Source organism: Thamnophis elegans, chromosome 9, assembly GCF_009769535.1.
Source record: "Thamnophis elegans isolate rThaEle1 chromosome 9, rThaEle1.pri, whole genome shotgun sequence".
Lineage (NCBI taxonomy): Eukaryota > Metazoa > Chordata > Lepidosauria > Squamata > Colubridae > Thamnophis > Thamnophis elegans.
In genome coordinates this window covers 17505789-17526036 of record NC_045549.1, presented here as the reverse complement: position 1 = coordinate 17526036, position 20248 = coordinate 17505789, and the positions used below count along the sequence as shown (strand labels likewise).

Genomic DNA, 20248 nt, shown 5'->3' with positions numbered 1-20248 from the left:
GGTATGCAGAGCAATTAGGAGGGCATGTCAGTATTTCATAATATTGACCTCGCTCTCTGCTCTTTTAAACTTCGCTGTTGGCAGCTAAGCCAGTTTGCCACAGAATATTACTCCTGGTGTCTGGTTCACTGCTGAACTCAAATGAGCAGGTTAACTTGGAAGCTGAAAGGGATTTAAGTCCTTTACATGCAATCTTCACTTCTGCAAATATTTTGTGTGTGTGTCATGTCGGTCAAAAACAACAACCAAAAAATTCTACTTTGCTGTGTTATGTAGCCACGATGCCTTCATAACATAGAAAAGTGATGGCTAACCTTTTTCTCCTCATGTGCCGAAATTGCACACATGTGCATGACAGTACACGGATGCACACCCATACCCATAATGCAATGCGCCCTGACCCCATGAGCAAGACCCCCCCCCAGCGTTCCCCCAGCACATGCCTGTTACCCCGCTGCAAACCGTTTGAGCCTAGCAGACCCACCTGAAGTCTCCTAAAATAAAAAATGGGGCACGGGGGGCATGCTGCATCCCTTTGTGCGCCTCCCACTCCTGTGCATGCGCACTTAGCCCTCTGCCCCCTCATGCATGCGTGGGGACCCCCCTCTCCTGTGCATTTACCACATGCATGCTGGTGGGAGGCATGCGCACATGCGCAATGGAGCTGAGCTGGATGACGGCTCATGTGCCCGCAGAAGGGGCTCTGTGTGCCACCTGTGGCATGCGTGCCATAGATTCACCATCACAGACATAGAATATCATCCTACTCCTTTTTAAGGTGGGAAATATGGAGAAACAAGGCTGTTGGAGGTTGCTGGTGAGTTCGTGGATATATTTGCAGTTATCTTGTCAACAATTGTTTTCTTCTAGGATGAGCGTTTGATTTCCTAGTCTAAACCCGGAGTTTTCCTTGCTTTTCTGTTTAGAGAAGTTTCCAAAATCAGTCAAAGATTGCTAGGTGGTTTAGATCAGTCTGATATCCTGGTAAATCCCACAGTTCTACGCTATGGATCTGATGTAAGAGTATCTGGTGGAAATGTTTTATTCTGTAATTTTTTAAAAGTTTCCGTGATACTCCTAGCAAACAGGATCCTTTACACCTGCCCACTTCAATCATAATTATTTCCCTTTCCCCAAACTATGAAAGGAAAACACGTTTACTACACAAATAATGGCTAAATAGCTTTGAGAGAAATTTATAATTTCTCTCCTTCCACTTTCTCAATTTTTCTAATCGTTTCTATTCTGACCCGGTGGCCTCCAGATATATTGGACTTCAACACATGCCTGCCTGGAATCTTTAAACTTCAATTCCCAATGCCTCGGAAGAGCACTAAGTTAAGAAAGCTGCAGAAACTCCTATGCTTTTAGCTTGGGAAAGGCAGAATGAAAGGTTGGGGAAGCTATGTGTGGTTGGGTTCACACACCATACTATGCTGTCATAGTCTATAACCTATGATTTATGACTTAGGCCTTTGTGTAAACTTTCAAATTTATTTTTATTTATAAATCATACTTGTAGGGTTGCCAGCTCCGGAGAGCTCTGGGAGGTTACAATAATGAAAACAAAATATGGAAACAATTAACCTAGAAAGCACAATGATTAATTTGGAGAGAGCAACCCACAACTAATTTTGCATAGTGCTCATTTGAAGGACAACAGGGTATGAGCTTTTTGAGTACCTGGGAGGATACAGGGCTTAGGAGATCTGCACTGACAGTATTCAATTCTATATTGATGGATCACCTAATCCAAAGACTTCACAGAGATGTGAGACTATGAGACTACAGGTAACCCTTGATGTATGACTATTTGATTAACAATGATTCAAATCATTGTTAATCCTCCTTTAATGACCCCATAATGCCTTGCAGAGTGGCAACTGAATGGGGCTGAGTGTTTATGGCCGGATGCCCTTCCTATCCCCAATGTGGAGTTCTTTTCATCCGATAAAAAAAAACAAAAACAAAAAACGAAATGCACAGGTACAGTATAGGTGGTACCTTGCTCAATAGTAGTAACTGTGAGAGGGTTCTTGGAGTCCTAGTGGACAACCCTTTAAATATGAGCCAGCAGTGTGCAGCAGCTGCCAAAAAAAGCCAACACAGTTCTAGGCTGCATAAACAGAGGGATAGAATCAAGATCACGTGAAGTGTTAACACTACTTTATAATGCCTTGGTAAGGCCACACTTTGAATACTGCATTCAGTTTTGGTTGCCATAATGTAAAAAAGATGTTGAGACTCTACAAAGAGTGCTGAGAAGAGCAACAAAGATGATTAGGGGACTGGAGACTAAAACATATGAGGAATGGTGGCAGGAACTGGGTATGTCTAGTTTAATGAAAAGAAGGATTAGGGGAGACATAATAGCAGTGTTCCAATATCTCAGGGGTTGCCACAAAGAAGAGGGAGTCAAGCTATTCTCCAAAGCACCTGAGGGTAGAACAAGAAGCAAAGGGTGGAAACTAATCAAGGAGAGAAGCAACTTAGAACTAAGGAGAAATTTGCTGACAGTTAGAGCAGTTAATCAGTGGAACAGCTTGCCTCCAGAAGTTGTGAATGCACCAATACTGGAATTCTTTAAGAAGATGTTGGATAGCCATTTGTCTGAAAGGGTATAGGGTTTCCTGCCTACTCAGGGGGTTGGACTAGAAGATCTCCAAGGTCCCTTCCAACTCTGCTATCGTATTGTATTGTATATTCCCAGTGTGCCCAGAGAGAGAAATATCTGCCTTTACCCAGGATTGATTGTGAGGTGAGAGCTCCACCCTTTGGTCACCGTACCACTATTCAAAGTCATGATGATCCTGGAAAAAGTGAGTTGTGACCTTTACTCACACTTATGACCCTCACACCAATCTGGGGTTATGAAATTAAAATTTGGGCGCTTGGCAACCAGATCAATTTGTTGTAAATTCCTACGATATAGGATTACAATTTGCAACCTTCTTTGCCAAAAGTTTCCATCCAAAAACTCCTACGGGGGAAGCTGTATTCGCTTAACAATTATGTGATTCACTAAGGACTGTCCTGATTTGCTAAACGACTGTCATAAAAATTGTCATAAGTTTGGATCTATTCATGCCGTTTCCATATTGTGTCTCAACCTAAAATTCAACTAAAAGGTGTCTAGAATAGCTGCAGCTTAGCTACAGCCTGGCCACTTTCGCAACAATCTTTCCTAGAAAGGGGGATGTCTGTGTGTTGTAGACTGGATGAAAACCTTGACAACTGGATCCAGTGCTGGCATATTTAGATGGGGAGATATCACTGCCTCCTTCAAGACAAGTGTAAATAACCCTTCACTTAAGGAAACGTTTTGTATCCAATTTCTAGGAAGTGCCTTCACCAACCAGAAGAAGCAGGGATGTAAGTACAAAAAAATCATTTTCTTTTATTTGCATTTATTTATTTGTCAAGCATGCATAAGATAACAGATATAAGTTTAAGCATGATTATGAATACATGAAATGGATACGAATAAATGGAGCATTAGGACAGGGACAGTAGGCACTTTGGTGCGCTTATGCACGCCCCTTACAGAGTGAGATGGGATTTATTTATTTATTAAATATATTTATATGCCGCCCAATCCCGAAGGACTCCGGGCAGTTTACAAAAAATATAAGGAAAAAAAAAACATATAACGATAAAAAGAAAACAATTTAAAAACAACAAACACCTTCATACATTCATTCTAGTCGGGGCTGGACCTCACCTGTGAGGTCAACAGCCCCAGGCCTGCTGGAACAGCCAAGTTTTTACAGCTTTCCTGAAGGCCATGAGAGTGGGTATGGTCCGGATTTCCAGGGGGAGCTGGTTCCAGAGAGTCGGAGCAGCCACAGAGAAGGCTCTCCTCTGAGGGCCCGCCAGCTGACACTGTTGGCTGACGGCATCTGAAGGAGGACCAATCTGTGGGATCTTACTGGCCGCTGGGAGGTATGTGGGATAATATAAAATAGATGGGATAATAGAAGATGGGATAGATGGGATAATATTCTACTCTCAATTACCTTATGAGTCACATAATAGAAAAATATATTTCAGATAGTTTCTATATATTTTAAAAATGGTCAAGGAGACTATGATCAACAAAAGGCATCTATTTATTTACACTTGCGCAAGTGGATTCTCGGAAAAGAGAATAATTGACAGGGCGACAGGTGAGGCTTAAATACACAAATTGTGGTCTCGTGGGCATCATCAAGGTGTTTCATAATACAATTACATAGTTGTACTTGGCTACCATTACAATTGTTTGGCAATAACTAAGCTAAAGCCAAAAGCCAGCTCTTCCATTCACATGCGTGTAGATCTTCCGTTCACATGTGTCTCAGACGTATGATATTTTCAAACAATACAAAATTTCCCCAGATTTCCTGTACATGATAATAACAAGATAATTACCAAGCTTCTTGAAAACACATCCAGCATCACATCCCTAGCCAGGGGATTTCCAGCCTCCCATCTGGGTTTTTTGACAAAGGTCGAATTGACCTGAGCTAATGCCAGCTAAACATAAAATGCTTCTTTCAGCTAACTATTCTTCCAGTTAGCTAAATAAGGTACATAGATACGTACTGCAAGTAATGTAATGTCTGAGATCTCCTTCAAAATGGAATCCGTCAGGTTCACTCCTTTTTACAAGAATAATTCAAATCTTATTTCTCTCATAATCATTTTCCCCAGGTATCCAAATAAGACCAATGGGGCCATTATCTTAATTTGACCTTTCCAATCAGAGAGAATTCAGCAATTCAAGAGAATTCATGCAAAAGACGCCTACAATATGCTGGTCTTTTAGTTGTCTACAGGAGCTGGAGGTACATCAATATAGAGTGAAGCAAGGGGAACAGAATTGGATTGATAGATATATCAATAGATAAGAACTTTGCAGCAGAAGGCATATAATTTCTAATGATATGTTAAAACTGAAGAGAATTTCTGAGGGTGTTTCCTTAACATTAGCTTCTCAGATTGATTTATAAATCAGAGGCTCATTCCAAATTAAGGTTGAAGGTTGGGATTATACCCTAATAAGGAAAATATTTGTAGCTCAGGCTGCATGAAGAGTCCTTGGTGGTCTCTGAGCTTGCTTGTTTTCAGTCATTCATTCACTTCATTCCATTTATTAGGTTTGTATTGCCGCACCTATTCCCAAGAGACTCAGGGCGGCTTACAATAAAAAACAAACAATTTAAAATTCTACAACAGCTGTAACCTCGAATGGGGCTGGATAGTTCAATAGCCCCAGGCCTGCCGGAACAGCCAGGTCTTAACTGCTTTGTGGAAGGCCGGAAGGGTAGTAAGGGTCCGGATCTCCATGGGAAGATCGTTCCAGAGGGCCGGAGCAGCCACAGAGAAGGCCCTCCCCGAGGAGTCGCCAGCTGACATTGGCCGGCAGATGGAATTCGGAGGAGGCCTAATCTGTGGGATCTAATAGGTCTTTGGGAGGTGACTGGCAGGAGGCGGTCTCAAGTATCCACGTCCAATACCATGTAGGGCTTTAAAAGTAACGACTAGCACCTTGAAGCGTGTCCGGAGACCAATGGGCAGCCAGTGCAGCTCGCGGAGGATAGGTGTAACGTGGGTGTACCGAGATGCACCCACTATTGCTCGCAGCTGTGTTCTGGACAAGCTGAAGTCTTCGAACACTCTTCAAGGGCAGCCCCCATGTAGAGCGCGTTACAGTAGCCAGTCTTGAGGTGACAAAGGGCATGAGTGACTATCCGAAGGGCCTCCCGGTCCAGGTAGGGCCGCAATTGGTGCACCAGGCGAACCTTTCTTGCAGTGTTTCATTACCAAATTGGGTAACATTATCAGTACAACAAAGACCCCCCTCATAAGGATTATAACCATATTTTTCAGAGTTATAAGACACATCTTAGTTTTGGGGAGGAAAATAAGAAGATTTTTTTTTTTGCCTCTGCCTACCAGCATTCATAGTATCAGCTGATACATGGTAAAAAGGTCAGCCCAATGAATAGGCATAGCAACTAAGTCAGCCAATGAGGGCTATTCGGAATCTGAAATTTACTGTGTGAGCAAGGTGATGAACAGGAAGAAGCCTGACTTAGCCAAGAACTGAAGTGAAACTGCTTGGTGTTTTGCTTGTATGTACTGCTACCTTGGAAAACCTGCTTTTGGTAATGTATGTATATTATTATTATTTTGAATCCTGCTGAATCAGTTACTGTGCTTTCTGAAAGTGATTGGTGCTGCAAACCCTGACCAGCCAGGTGAACTTCAGCACTTATTGCAGCCTGATTCAGCACAGCTGATTGGCGGGTGGATCGGATTGCTGGAATACCCCCAATCAACTGTCCCAGGCTGCAGGGATTGCCACAGACCATCGCTGCCTCCATGCCTCGAGTTTTTGGCTTCTGATGGGGTGGGTAGGGCTACATTTGGTGTATAAGACACACTCAAATTTTCACCCTCTTTTTTTGGGGGGGAAAGGTGCGTCTTATACTCTGAAAATTATGGTATGTTTTGGATTTGGCAAGGGAGTTCTTTACCAAGAATGAATCAGTTTGTTCCACTCCAGATATCTAGGGAAGGTCTTCGGAGAGTCTATTCCATAAAAGGTAAAGGATAGCTGTGGATCAGAAGATAGGTATTTGGAAGCCCACATGCGGAACATGTTCCTTTCAAATCTATGCCTGACTCCTATTATTCTATTATTTGGAGAAGCGATTGTTTTTCAATAGGACTTTGGCCCATTGTCATAGGCTATCCATCTATCACATTCATATCCATTACAATCAAAGGCCCGCTTAGCGGTTACAGCACTGAGAACAGATTAAAACGCTAAACCTTAAAACATCCACCAGATGGGTTATTGTTTTATATCAATGTAGAAGATGTGCAGTGTTAAGGCTTCCTCACTGTACATTGTGCAATTATAGGCTGATATAGAAATATTCTACAACAAACAAGCAAATAAAACTAAAGAAGACTAGTAATTTCTTTGCATTCACAGGTGTAATCGTTATACCGGAAATAGAATGTAGACTTATATACCACTTTGCAGTACTTTACAGCTCTCTCGAAGTGGTTTACAGAGTCAGCATATTTTCCCCAACAATCTGTGCCTAATTTTCCAACCAGAAGGATGGAAGGCTGAATCAACCCTGAATTGGTGAGACTCGAACTGCCAAACTGCAGTCAGCTGGCAGTCAGCAGAAGTAGCTTGCAGTACTCTTTCTAACCACTGCGCCACCAGGCTCCAATAGCAGCTGAAAAAACTCAGCTCTACCTAATGGTTTGCAAAATTGGTGTTCATAAATCTATTATGCTATTTTGCAACTTTGCATGCCATCATATTCCAGCCTAACAGCATTGAAATTGGCAACATTCACTTACATTATCAAAGACTGGCTCATCCTTCATAATTACAGAAGAAAGAGCCATCAGTTCAGTATGATAGTGGCAAATTAAAACAAGAAGCAAAAAAAAAAATCTCATCCCTTTCTTGTGCAGAATTAGCTCCTTACTCAAATTACCTCTGCCGTCTCCTGTGCACTCCCTGCCCCCACTTTTTGTTTTTAAAATTTAGAAATGGTTGGTCTTTTCCAATAGCATTCATCCTATGAGATTTAATACAACAACAATGATAAACTCTCGTGTGATATCCTCACAGATTTTGGCTTTCTCGAACACGGGTTTGTGAGTTTATTAAATCTCATGAGATTAGCATCCTTGTTAATAATGTAACCATAGATTGGCACTCAGAACATTCAAAGATTGTCGCCATCTGATTATATATAATGATATTTTCATAGAATCCATAGCATATAAATTCAGCATTCAGAATTTTGAGTAGCAGAAATGAATTACATCTGCCATGTTGTTATATATCATCGTCTTCATTTAACAACCCCAGAAATTCCTTGTGGGGTGGACTCTGGACTACTGAATGGGGCTAGCAGAGTGTTTTAATGGCTGGATGCCCTTCCTGTTGCCAATGCAGAGTTTTGTTCAGCTGACTCTGGGCAATTGAATGGAGCTAGCAGAGTGTTTTAATGGCTGGATGCCTTTCCTGTTGCCAATGCGGGGCTTTGTTCAGCAGATACATTCTCAGTGTGCCCCGAGAGAGAAATATCTGCCTCTACCTAGGATCGAACTCACAGCTTCCTGATTGTGAGGCAAGAACACCACCTCTAGGACATCGCACCACTCCACCATATGTTATATATGTTACCCCCCAAAAGAGAAACAATTCAATGCTGTATTGATGTTGCTGAAACAAAATCAGTATTTTTATCCATCTCCATTGATATTTACTGCTTGTTCCTAAGAGGATTTTAAAATCCTTCCTTAAGTATGTACAGTAGTAGAATTGACTACCAATCAATTACAGTGGCAAAGCATTGAAACAAGATTTAATGAAGTGCCCTCAATCAGTGTGGAACATAATAATCACAAGGCTACTTCAGTTCAATCACAGCACAGTCCATAATCCAGGTGTCTTCTCCAGCAAGTGCAGCAACAGAACAAATCTTTCAATGATTGCCACTCAAGGTCTAACCACAGTGGTAATCCACAGTGGTTTTCAAATAACAAAGTGTGCTTCCTCAAATAGCTATAGGGATTCTTACAATGACCCAGGCGTCTGAAGTTTCATTTGCTTCTCACCGAGCAACATAACTAGGAATTCCAAACTGAACATAGTTCTAATCACTCAGATAATTCCAACAGGGACAGGATATTATAATGTCTAGAAGCCTTACAGAAAGAATCCAAGGAAGGAAAGAATTCATCCCATATGTAACAATGGGGGAAGCTGATGATTATATTGATGGGAAAATGGTGATACTGTATAATTTCAATTGGCTGTTCAAAAAAAGATGAGACCGTGACGATATTTGTCGATATGGATATGAAAAGTGGAAAACAATAATTATTTGAGGACATAGCAGTTAGACTTATAGCAGTAGACTTATATACCTGCTTCATAGGGCTTTCAGCCTCTCTAAGCGGTTTACAGAGTCAGCATATCGCCCCACAGTCTGGGTCCTCATTTCACCCACCTCGGAAGGATGGAAGCGCTGAGTCAACCTTGAGCCGGTGAGATTTGACCGCTGAACTGCGATAAAGTCAGCTGAAGTGGCCTGCCGTACTGCACCCTAACCACTGCGCCACCTAGGCTCTATGTTCAACTATGCTATCTTGCTTCTACAAAAACACAATTAAAAGTACGGTAATAATTGGTATCACTTTGCTCTTCTCTACAATAGTGATACTAATCTAACTAAGCCTTCCAAGTGGAAGCCAAGCACTGTCACTGAGCCAGAGAGTGACACTTCTGAGATTTACCACCAAGTCAGGCCAGGAATCCTGACAGCAGGACGAGGGAGATCAAAATTATATATATAAAAATTCCCACTGAGATTTGCAGTTTTGAAACTGTTCTTAGGCAAGCCATCAAACTCTACTAAATGTGGCAGAGATAACATATAAACTATAAAGTTTGCACAGTCAAAGATTGTGTAAAGTCCAAGATCTTAAAAGGTTATTTTTTTTTTCTATTTTTTCCACTTTGAAATACGTTTCCGAGACCATAATATCCAACAGTTCCTAACAATTCATAGCACCCCCAGGGTGAAGCGAAGTGGCTTATGCAGACACTGTGCAGCATTGATCTTTTATGTTTGTGGGCTTTAGGGAGAAGGATATCTGTTCTCTTCCCTGGTTACGTGAATCGGATTTTCTTCTCTCCTAGGAAAAAGAAAATCCTGTCTATTTCAAGGACACTACTGGGCTTAAGAGGAATCCTATGATCAGAAGGAAGTATCTCCTTGACTGGGTTGGCTTCTTTCAGTTGTCTTCACTGGTGGTGCTAGCAGGAAAAAGGCTGAAGGGTACAAATTCAGTTGCCATTAGATCTCTTAAAGGAAGGCCAGATTGTTGTTGTTTAAATTTATTTAAATTATTTAAATTTATGCATGCCAGCATCTTTGGGTGGTTTTGTTCTGAACCCAGGCTTCTTAGAATGCAAGAAGGAAAGGCTTCTTTTATTTGAATTCCTTTCATTCACAGTCAGCAAGGCTTAGCAAACAGTCTTTCAGAGGATCTACACGCCACCTTATCTAATTTGGAGCGCTGCCAGATCACTAGTTTACAAACACAGGGCAAAGCCTCTTTTATTTGAATTCCTTTCATTCACAGTCAGCAAGGCTTAGCAAGCAGTCTTTCAGAGGAATCTACACCGCACCTTATCTCATTTGGAGCTCTGCCAGATCACTAGTTTCCAAACACAGGGCAAAGCCTCTTTTATTTGAATTCCTTTCATTCACAGTCAGCAAGGCTTAGCAAGCAGTCTTTCAGAGGAATCTATACGCACCTTATCTCATTTGGAGCTCTGCCAGATCACTAGTTTCCAAACACAGGGCAAAGCAAAATTTGGCACAGAGTCTCTTATAGTCACCAACAGAACTTTCCACTCTTGACCCGAATGAATGAACTAATTGTTTCGTGCAAAAGCCCACTCCCCGTTTCGTTCTTCTTTTGTTTCCTATGGGAAGGGCCAATTACCTCCAAGGTGTGGCTTTTACTCTTTACGTCGACCTGCTTTCTTAGCTGCTCTTGTCTCATGGCAGCTCTGTGCACACACGTACTGGGACAGGCTCCAGCTGTTCTTCTGCCTCACTGCTGTCCTAACTCCCTCTCTGCCTTCGACACAGAGCCCTCGTCTGAGCTTTCCCTCAAACCCTAGGACTTGTCCCATGTTCCTCCTCAACCTCCTCACTGTCTGACTCTGCTGCCAGCTCTGTGGGCCACAACAGGTTACAACTGATTTACAACATAGAAACAAGACAATGAAAAAGAAATTAAAAAGGGTAGAGATAGTAGAATAAAAATCAACTGGAAACAAACCAATAACAACAACAAAAACTAAGTTAAAAGAAGGCTTCAATTATCACACTAGGAAACTCAAAGCACCCTATGAAATGTCTGTCTTCCCATTTTTTCTACAGCAGTTTAGGAGATATTTAAGGATAATTTCCAGAATACTGACAAATTTGGCAGCAATCACCAAATGCCTTATGATTTTCAATCTCTTCTTATCAATAATCCTTGCATTGGTATTTATGGAGTTGCAAATAACATAACAATGAATAACTTCAGGAAAAGAAGAATCAGTGGATATCAACAGAGGATACCCTTCATCACTGCAGTTTTAGAAACAGTAGAGTGCTCAAAAAGAAGAGGGATGTATTGTGTTTGTTTTGTTTCCTTTTTCTTTGTTTTGCTTTTCTGAAATGATGCTAATATTTATTTTTTTCCTGTCGTTGTTTATCTGTATCTTGTTCTACTGTTCTTTAAAGCCATAATAGGAGATTGGAGGTGGGGGGATTACTTCTGCATGAAAAATAAACACAGAGACACAGAGAGCAAATGCCATCTAACCATGTCAAAACATTATGACATTTCTATTGATGTATTCACTAATGAATAAACTCTCACTTTCGGAATTCAAAAAGGCAAGTAAACATTCCTTCTGTAGAATAGCAAGAGCACTTAGACTTATATACCACTTTATAGTGCTTTTACAACCCTCTCTAAGTGGCTTACAGAGTTAGCCTATTGCCCCCAACAATCTGGGTCCCCATTTTACCCACCTTGGAATGATGGAAGGCTGAGCCAACCTTGAGCCTGGTGAGAATTCGAATTGCCAATTTGCAGACAGTGGCAGTCAGCAGAAGTAGCCTGCAGTACTGCATTCTAACCACTTGCACCACCGTGTCTCAGATCATGCTGAAAGGCCCCAAAGACGCATGGCTTGGATAAATCTATGAGCTGGCAATAGTTAGATTTCTGCAGTCCAAGTACTTGCCATATGCAGCAAATTCTGGGGAACCCATCTGCTACCTGAGGGAAGGCTGGTTAGCATGATAGTAGAAAATGGGTTACCACAGGGTGGGATTCAGCCGTTTCAGACTGGTTTGGGTGAACTGGTAGTGCCAGTGAGCATTGCCCCCCCCCCCATCCCTGCTCTTTCCAGTCCTATATTTCCCTGTTTTTTAACTCAGCTGATTCGCATGGCACAGCGGATTATCACATGTCATCTGTTTTACTCACAGGGACTAACATAGAAGATTACGTTTTGAAGCTTAAAAAGGTCATCTTTTGAATGCTGCATGCATGCGTAAAGCATGCGTAAGGCACATGCAAGGGCGAAGTGCGCACTCACTAAACCGGTTGTTAAACTGGTGCTTCCACCACTGGTTACCCACATGTGAACCTAAGTGTCTTGAGATCAAATGGGATGAGAACACAATTACCTTTTTTTTCTGACATTATGCTATAGTCTCAGCCTGTGTTGGAAAGGTCTCAAGATTGGTTTTCCACATCAACATATATCAACATTCAACTATGGAATTAGCTCTCTGGAGCGATCATTTATTAATAATAATAAAAAAGGTATTTTACCATTTCCTCTATTTTTATATCAATGTAATATGAATTAACCATAATGAACTGATTAAAAGTTCCTTCTAATTAGCAATTATTCTTTAGCTAGCTATTTTTTAAACTATCTTTTGATATGATAGGTAAGTAAGATTGAATATCTGTTATTTCAAAAGAATCAGATATATAAGTAAAAGTCACCCAACTATAGTGACTTAAATAAATTGGGTCCAAAACAGATCCAAAGATTGTATACACGGCTTGTTATACAGGACAGAAATCAGAACAAATCTTATACATAAATGGGTAACACAATAACTATCTAAATAAATGCAATAAATAGTTGCTCATCAATCTTTTCACCAGGACTATCTACTGGTAGTTTCTAACATATAAAATACATGTTCTATATTCTATAGTCATCATTTTATCCATAGACATTTATTAAATAGGTATAATATTTTCCTCTATACATTGGATAGTGAAATATGTAATATATACAACATTGATCTATTAAATATCTATTAAATGGGATAGGGAAATATTTTATTCATTAATCAAAAATTATATATACATACACAAACAATTTTTCAATATACAGAACAAAGGAGGTAGAACATATGAAACAGAGAAATGAAAAAAGAAAAATATATATAATAATGCCTTCTGTCCTTTCTATCAAGCAATTATTATCCTAAGCTTTTCCCCATTTTCTATGTCCATTATAGGTTTCTTAATATCCATGATGCTATATATCAGGCATCAAGCAATAAAGCATACAATACTTCTAGGAAATGAACATTGACAAAAAGGCTTGAAGAATTTACTAATATACAATATTGCTTTGCCCATTTTATTCCAAAGTGTTCCTTTAAATACAAATCCAAGGCGAATTTGTGTTTTGAAATGCAAATATTTTTTCAACCCATTCTCCGTTTAAAATTTTCCTTTATTGTTAGTCTAAATAGTCTCACTAAATGATACTGAAAACATACAACTTCCTCAGTCACTTAGAATTCAAAAAAAACAGAAAAATGTAGTATTTCTTTTTTCACACAAAGCTCTTTTAATTGGCTGACATTTAACAAGCACTTGTAGCAACTTTCATAAGATAGAACTTGACATCGTTTAAGCCACTGGTTAGAAAACAAGATACAGTATAGCAGAAAAACCAAACAAACATTTATTTTGTAGGCTACGTTAGATTTGCCGACAAGAAACAAGAAATCTCTCAAAGCTATAGGTTCCCCGCCTTTTAATACAGCATAAATAAATTAAATATATACATCTGATCTCTACTGACTTTAACTTATCTTACCCTAAAATAAGGTCCTATTTCCATATATAAAAATAAAATGTAATATGATCCCAACTTAACAAGAAACAAAAATATTACCTATACACAATGCCAAGAATTATTCTCATACAGTAATAAATACTTTGGTGCAATCCCACAACAACTGAATTACCATTTGAGCACTATTGGCAAATTCACTACCAGTCAATTGCAAAAGGCAGTTTTACTTGGAACAACTTACATCCTATGATGAGATTTGTAACACTGTCAAACATCCGCCCCTCCCTATCCCAGGTGCTTGGGAAGGACTTGATAGGTGGACAAAAATGCCAAATCCAATCTGACATTTGTCTGACTGTGTGACGAACCATAATAATGTCTACGCACATACTAGATACATTAGATTTCTGAATGAAATTCACCCCAAATCATGCAATTAGAATTCCTTTGACTTCAACAATGCCTCAGATCACTCATTAACAAAAGCTGTTCAGAATGAAATACTGAATACACACACACACACACACAAACAAACAAACAAACACACACACACACACACACACACACATATCTGAACTAGCTGATAACTTGCCGTTGCCTGGGTATTATTTATAGGGGGACCAAATATAATTTCTAATGTTAGATTTCCTCCTTACCAGAGGGAGCCCCCTTGTGGAGTACTGTGAAGCTGTTACCATGCCCTGTACGGTAGAAGCCATTTTAAGGCACACAGGCTGTATGTTACCATAACACACACACACCAAGGGATATTAGGGGTGTCTTACCCCCACAGTATTTGTTTCAGAGAATAAGTATCTGTGTACCACGTTTGGTTGAAATTGCTTGAGGCGTTCCAGAGTTATGCTGAAGATACACACACTCACACACAGCCATTTTTTATATGTAGATTAATAATCCAGAGTTTTATTTTTCTTTCCTTTGCATCATAATATGAAGAAAAGCTAAAAAAAAAGCTCTAAGATGAACCAAGTTTGTTTTCTATTTTTCTAGGGAGTGAAACAATTTGAACAGGGAGAGAACCGTAAATTTAATTATTCTGTAAATCATATTTATTTGTTTGTTTTTATTCAAATATAAAACTTAAAGAACGCCCATCAGACCACCCACAGAGCAACTCATCATACATTTAATATCAATATGTTTTTTTTAAAAAAACAACAACAGCAGATGTCACCAATTATCGCAATTTCTCAAAATATGTACCTTCATTTATAAGAAAACGAGAAGCTAAAAAATAGAAATACTTAATTTTCTACTTGATTTCCCGTTTGATAATTAACATTTTGAAACAGACGTGCATCCTCTCAGTTCAAGACTTTGTGCTCATGTCAATGCAAAATATCATTGTGGGGGGACATAATTACTATATAATGGCAGTCTTCACCGCATCTTGCCCGAAACTACTCATAAGGGCCATATTTCCACACAGATGGCTAGGTGAAAAATGTAATGATATTTTGACCATCTTATCAAGAACAACAAACATCCAAAGCATCTTTCAAAGCAACCTTTAATCTTTTTTTTCTAAAACAATTTTTTTTCTGGTCAGTTAGTTATATTTATTGCAATTTTTTAATTGCCAAAATGTTTTTTTTAACACTGTTGAAACATTTCCCCCCCTGCTCCCCCCAAAAAGACGAGGAAACAATTTTACCTTACGGATTCCTCTGCCTCAGTTCCTCTCCGTAGTTTGTCCCTAGGATCTCAAACAGAACATTGGGGTTTCCTCCATTTTCTGCAAACTCCAAGTCTCCTGTCAAGCCATTCACTCCACCCTTAAAAACAAGAGAGAGAAAACTTTCAGAGGTTTAAAAGGTAAAGATTCCCCTCATACATATGTGGTAGTTGTTCCTGACTCTAGGGGGTGGTGCTCATCTCTGTTTCAAAGCCGAAGAGTCAGCACTGTCCAAAGACGTCTCCGTGGTCATGTGGCCGGCATGACTAAATGCCGAAGCCGCACAAAATGCTGTTACTTCCCACCAAAGGTGGTCTCTATTTTTCTATTTGCAATTTTACCTGTTTTTGAACTGCTAGGTTCAAAAGCTGGGAAGCTGGGACATGTAATGGGAGCTCACCATGTTATGCAGCACTAGGGATTCAAACCACCAAACTGCCAACCTTTCTGATCAACAAGTTCAACTTGTTAGCCACTGAGCCACTGCATCCCCTAGGTATATTCAGAGGTATACTTCATTTTCAAATATAGCTTCCTGCCCATATGAACTTTACTCATAACAAAATATAGATGTTCAACATTCATTATTCAAATGTTTTATGCATCTGTGAACTCTTAATAAGTGCAAAAAAGTACAATAACAACTTGGAAGAAATTTAAAACAGTTGCAATGATTTTAATATATGGCTATTCCTTTCATCTACTTCTTTATGCTTCCTTTAAAAAAATCCTGTGCAACATTTACAAAGGTATCTAATATATATACTGTGTGTGTATGTATGTATCAGGGGTGGGTTTCTCGCCCCGTTCCAACCGGATTGGTTGGAACGAGGCCGGCGGCGTCCTCACACACGCACGCGGCATCCTCGTGCATGCATGCGGCACGCGTGTGCACGCACGCGGCGTGCGCATGCGTACTAGCATCTGCGTGATGCTCCAGCTGCTCCTGGAGGATCGCGCAGGCGCTGTATGCGTTCTGCGCATGCGTGGAAAGCGCAGAATTCGAAAAAACCGGGTAAGGAGCGGGCGCGGGTGTGCGGGCGCGCGCAGGCGCAGGGGGGGGGGCCTTCGCCGTTCCCGGAAGTTACTTACTTCCGGGTTCGGCGACCAACCGGATCGCAGGGACCGGTGCGAACCGGTCGAAACCCACTCCTGGTATGTATGTATGTATGTATGTATGTATGTATGTATGTATGTATATATGTATATATATATTGTATGTATGTTGCATTTGTACTGATAAATAAATAAGGGAGACTAGTATAGATCTATTTCAAGCTATTTAGCTCTCATCCGCTAGCCGTACCCTTACTGGGAATCGAACCTGGGCTGTATTACATTATTAGGCCGTTATATTACTGTATATATACTGTATGTATGTACGTACGTACGTACGTACGTACATACATACATACATACATACATACATACATACATACATACATATATATATATATATATATATATATATATATATATATATATATATATATATACTGTATGTATGCATGTATGTATGTATATATACTGTATGTATGTATGTACGTAAGTACGTCAGTGGTGGGTTTCAAATTTTTTTAGAACCTATTCTGTAGGTGTGGCCTGTTTTGTGGGAGTGGCTCAGAGGTCATGTGACCAGGTGGGCATGGCCAATGTGGAAAATGTGGTGAAACTCACTTAATGAAGCTCTTGCTTAGTAACCAAAATTTTAGGCTCAATTGTGGTCATAAGTTTTCTTTCTTTCTTTCTTTCTTTCTTTCTTTCTTTCTTTCTTTCTTTCTTTCTTTCTTTCTTTCTTTCTTTCTTTCTTTCTTTCTTTCCTTCCTTCTTTCTTTCTTCTCTTTCTTTCCTTCTTTCTTTTATCTCTTTCTCCCACTTTCCCTTCCTTCCTTCCTTCCTTTTCTCTTTCTCTCTATTTCTCTTTCTGTCTCTCTCTGACTCTCTCTCTGAGTCTGTCTGTCTGTCATTCTCTCTGTGTCTGTCTGTCTGTCTGTCTGTCTGTCTCTCTCTCTCTGTGTCTCTCTGTCTCCCCCCCTCCCTCCTCCATCTGTCACTCTCTCTCTCTCTGTGTCTCGATCTCCCTTTCTCTCTGAGTGTGTCTCTCTGTCTCTCTCTCCTCCCTTCCTCTCTCTGTCACTCTGTGTGTGTATGTGTGTGTATGTGTGTGTGTCTGTCTGTCTCTCTCTCTCACTCACTCACTTAATCACTCTGTCTGTGTATGTGTCTCTCTCTCTATGTGTGTCTCTGTCTATCTGTCTGTCTGTCTCTCCCTCCCTTCCTCCCTCCCTCCCACTCTCTGTCTCTTTGTCTGTGTGTGTGTGTGTGTCTCTCTGATTCCCTCCCTCCTTCCCTCTCTGCCTCTCTCTCTGTGCCTCTGTCTGTCTGTATCTCTCTGTCTCTCTCTCTCTCACACACACAGACACACAGAGACACACAGACACAAATACTGTGGTCACCTTGTGTTCCAATCACAGGTTAAAAGTACCTGGCAGCTGCGTTTTTTTTCTTCGGGGACAAGTCCTCTTCTGAACAACGAGGCCCCATTGGTGGCCCTCCCATTCCTCGTCTTCCAGCTGCAGTTCCATGCCATGGAAAACATACATGCACACACGGCCTGCACAATTACAGCCCGGACCAGGACCAAAGCCCCTCTCCCAACTGTTTCCTGCCATTACGAAGTCTCCGAGGCTGTAATTTACAGGGTGTGCGCATGTGCCTAAGTTTTCTATGGCGTGGAGCGAGGCTCTGCGTGGCTGGTGATGACTCCGGAGCCCATCCGGGAAGACGAGGAATGCGAGGGGAACCCCTTCCCCCAAGGATGGGCTCCAGACCAATGGAGCCTTGTCTTTCTTTTTAACCAGGCAGTTGACAGAGAGAAGAGGACAGTGTGTGCCCTTGGGCTTGTGCAGAGCTGAATACTCACCTCCCATTCTTCGGCTGCTGCACAAGCGCGGCCCTCTTCTCTCGTGACAGCCGCCTGGTTAAAAAGAAGGATGTGGCTCCGCTGGTCCGGAGCCCATCCACAGGGGGAAGAGTCCCCTTCGCGTTCCTCATCTTCCCGGATGGGCTTGTACAACAGCCAATCCTCGCCTCCTGTTCTTCAGCACTGTCTTCTTCTCTCTGACAGCCACCTGGTTTGCTGAATCCAGCGCGGCGGCGGGACTCTTGCCTTCGCTGTCAGTCACTTCTTACCATTGACACCATGCCGGAAAGAAGCCGGTCTTTGGAAAGAACCCCCATCTCCAGATAGCCCATGCCGGGAGACCCCCATGCCAGGGGGGTGTGCTGGTTTGAATGCGGATGAGCAGGCAGTTGGGGCCAGCACCTCCTTCGCTAATTTGGGCAGACAGAGAAATAAAGGAGGCTTGTGATAAAGCACCCCTGCCTCCAAAGGCGAAGGGGAGCACCTTCGTCCTCGGCTATGGCATGCCTCCTTTCTCCACCCGCCTGAACTAATGAAGAAGGTGGGCCACTAAACTGCCTGCTCACCCGCATTCAAACCAGCCCGCCTCCTCTCTTTCAACATGGACTCTCTGGAGGGAGACAGAAGGTTTCTCCCAAGACCTGCTTCCCTTACCTCATGGCACAGTTCTGGGACATGTTCGGGCAATGGGGGGGGGGCTTTCTCGCATGCCTTTAGAGAAAGAAGGCGTGCGAGGAAAGCTCCCCCCCCACTGCCCGAACATTTGAATGAAGGAGGTTGCAGGCTTCTTTGCCCTCGACTATGTGATCTCCTTTTGTTCTCTGCTGCCCGAACGAGTGAATGAGGCAGACAGAAAATGAAAGGAGATTGTGTTGGGCGGGGGGAGAGAGCCAATGTTCCAACCAGTTGTAAACGGCATGGTAGATTTGTGGAACCTCTTCTACCGAACCGGTTAAAACCGGCAGGAACCCATCCCTGGTATGTATGTATGTATGTATATATGTATGTATCAGGGGTGGGTTTCTCGCCCCGTTCCAACCGGTTCGGTTGGAACGGGGCTGGCGGCGTCCTCGTACATGCGCGCGGTGCACGCATGCGTACTAGCATCTGCGTGATGCTCCAGCTGCTCCTGGACGATCGCGCAGGCGCTGTATGCATGCGTAGAAGCGCAGAACTCGTCAAAACCGGGTAAGGACCGTGGGCGGGCGGGCGCGCCCTTCGCCGTTCCCGGAAGTTACTTACTTCCGGGTTCGGCGACCAACCGGTTCGCAGGGACTCCCGTGAACCAGTTGAAACCCACCCCTGGTATGTATGTATGTATGTATGTATGTATGTATGTATGTATGTATGTATTTACGTATGCAATTTCTATAGCCACCGCTCTCAATCAATGATTCTAGGCAGCTTACATCAAAATGCTAACTTTCCAGTACTCAAGCTGATCAGTCATGTGTAACGCAAGCAATTGTTGAAAACAACATTGATTAAGTTGATGAAAGGATCACATTTTATGAATATTAAAAATATGAATATTTTGCCTGGCAGGTAGAAAGATTCACAGGCTAGCTGTAAGGGCAGCTCATATTTGGAAAGGGAATAATTTAAAAAGGTTTGTAGCACCAACCTTTGCACTAGATCTGTCAACTATTTAAATGTGTTCCACGTGGTATAAAGAGACTATTGAACAGTCTTTGAGAAGACTGTAAAAGTAGTTTAGAAAAAAAATGGTCTTCCTAAAATGGCCTAGTATTTTTCTAAAAGAAGAGAACCTCAAGAAAAATATTGCATAAATAAAGCAATTGTGTTACATTTATTTGCTTGTATTCTCTATCAGTACAAGTAGTCTTCCACTTATGACAGTTCTTTTAATAGATCGTTCAAAGTTACAATGGCACTCAAAAAGTGACTTATGACC

The 20248-nt window shown here is 41.5% G+C and overlaps 1 protein-coding gene across 1 annotated transcript in view; it reads right to left on the bottom strand.

Moving 5' to 3' along the window:
- GRID2 (glutamate ionotropic receptor delta type subunit 2) overlaps positions 1–20248 on the bottom strand; it is a 1047867-nt gene that overhangs the window by 331985 nt on the left and 695634 nt on the right. The window contains 2 exon segments of the mRNA XM_032224334.1: positions 15390–15407; positions 15409–15510. Of these exon segments, the coding sequence (XP_032080225.1) occupies positions 15390–15407; positions 15409–15510 (120 nt within the window).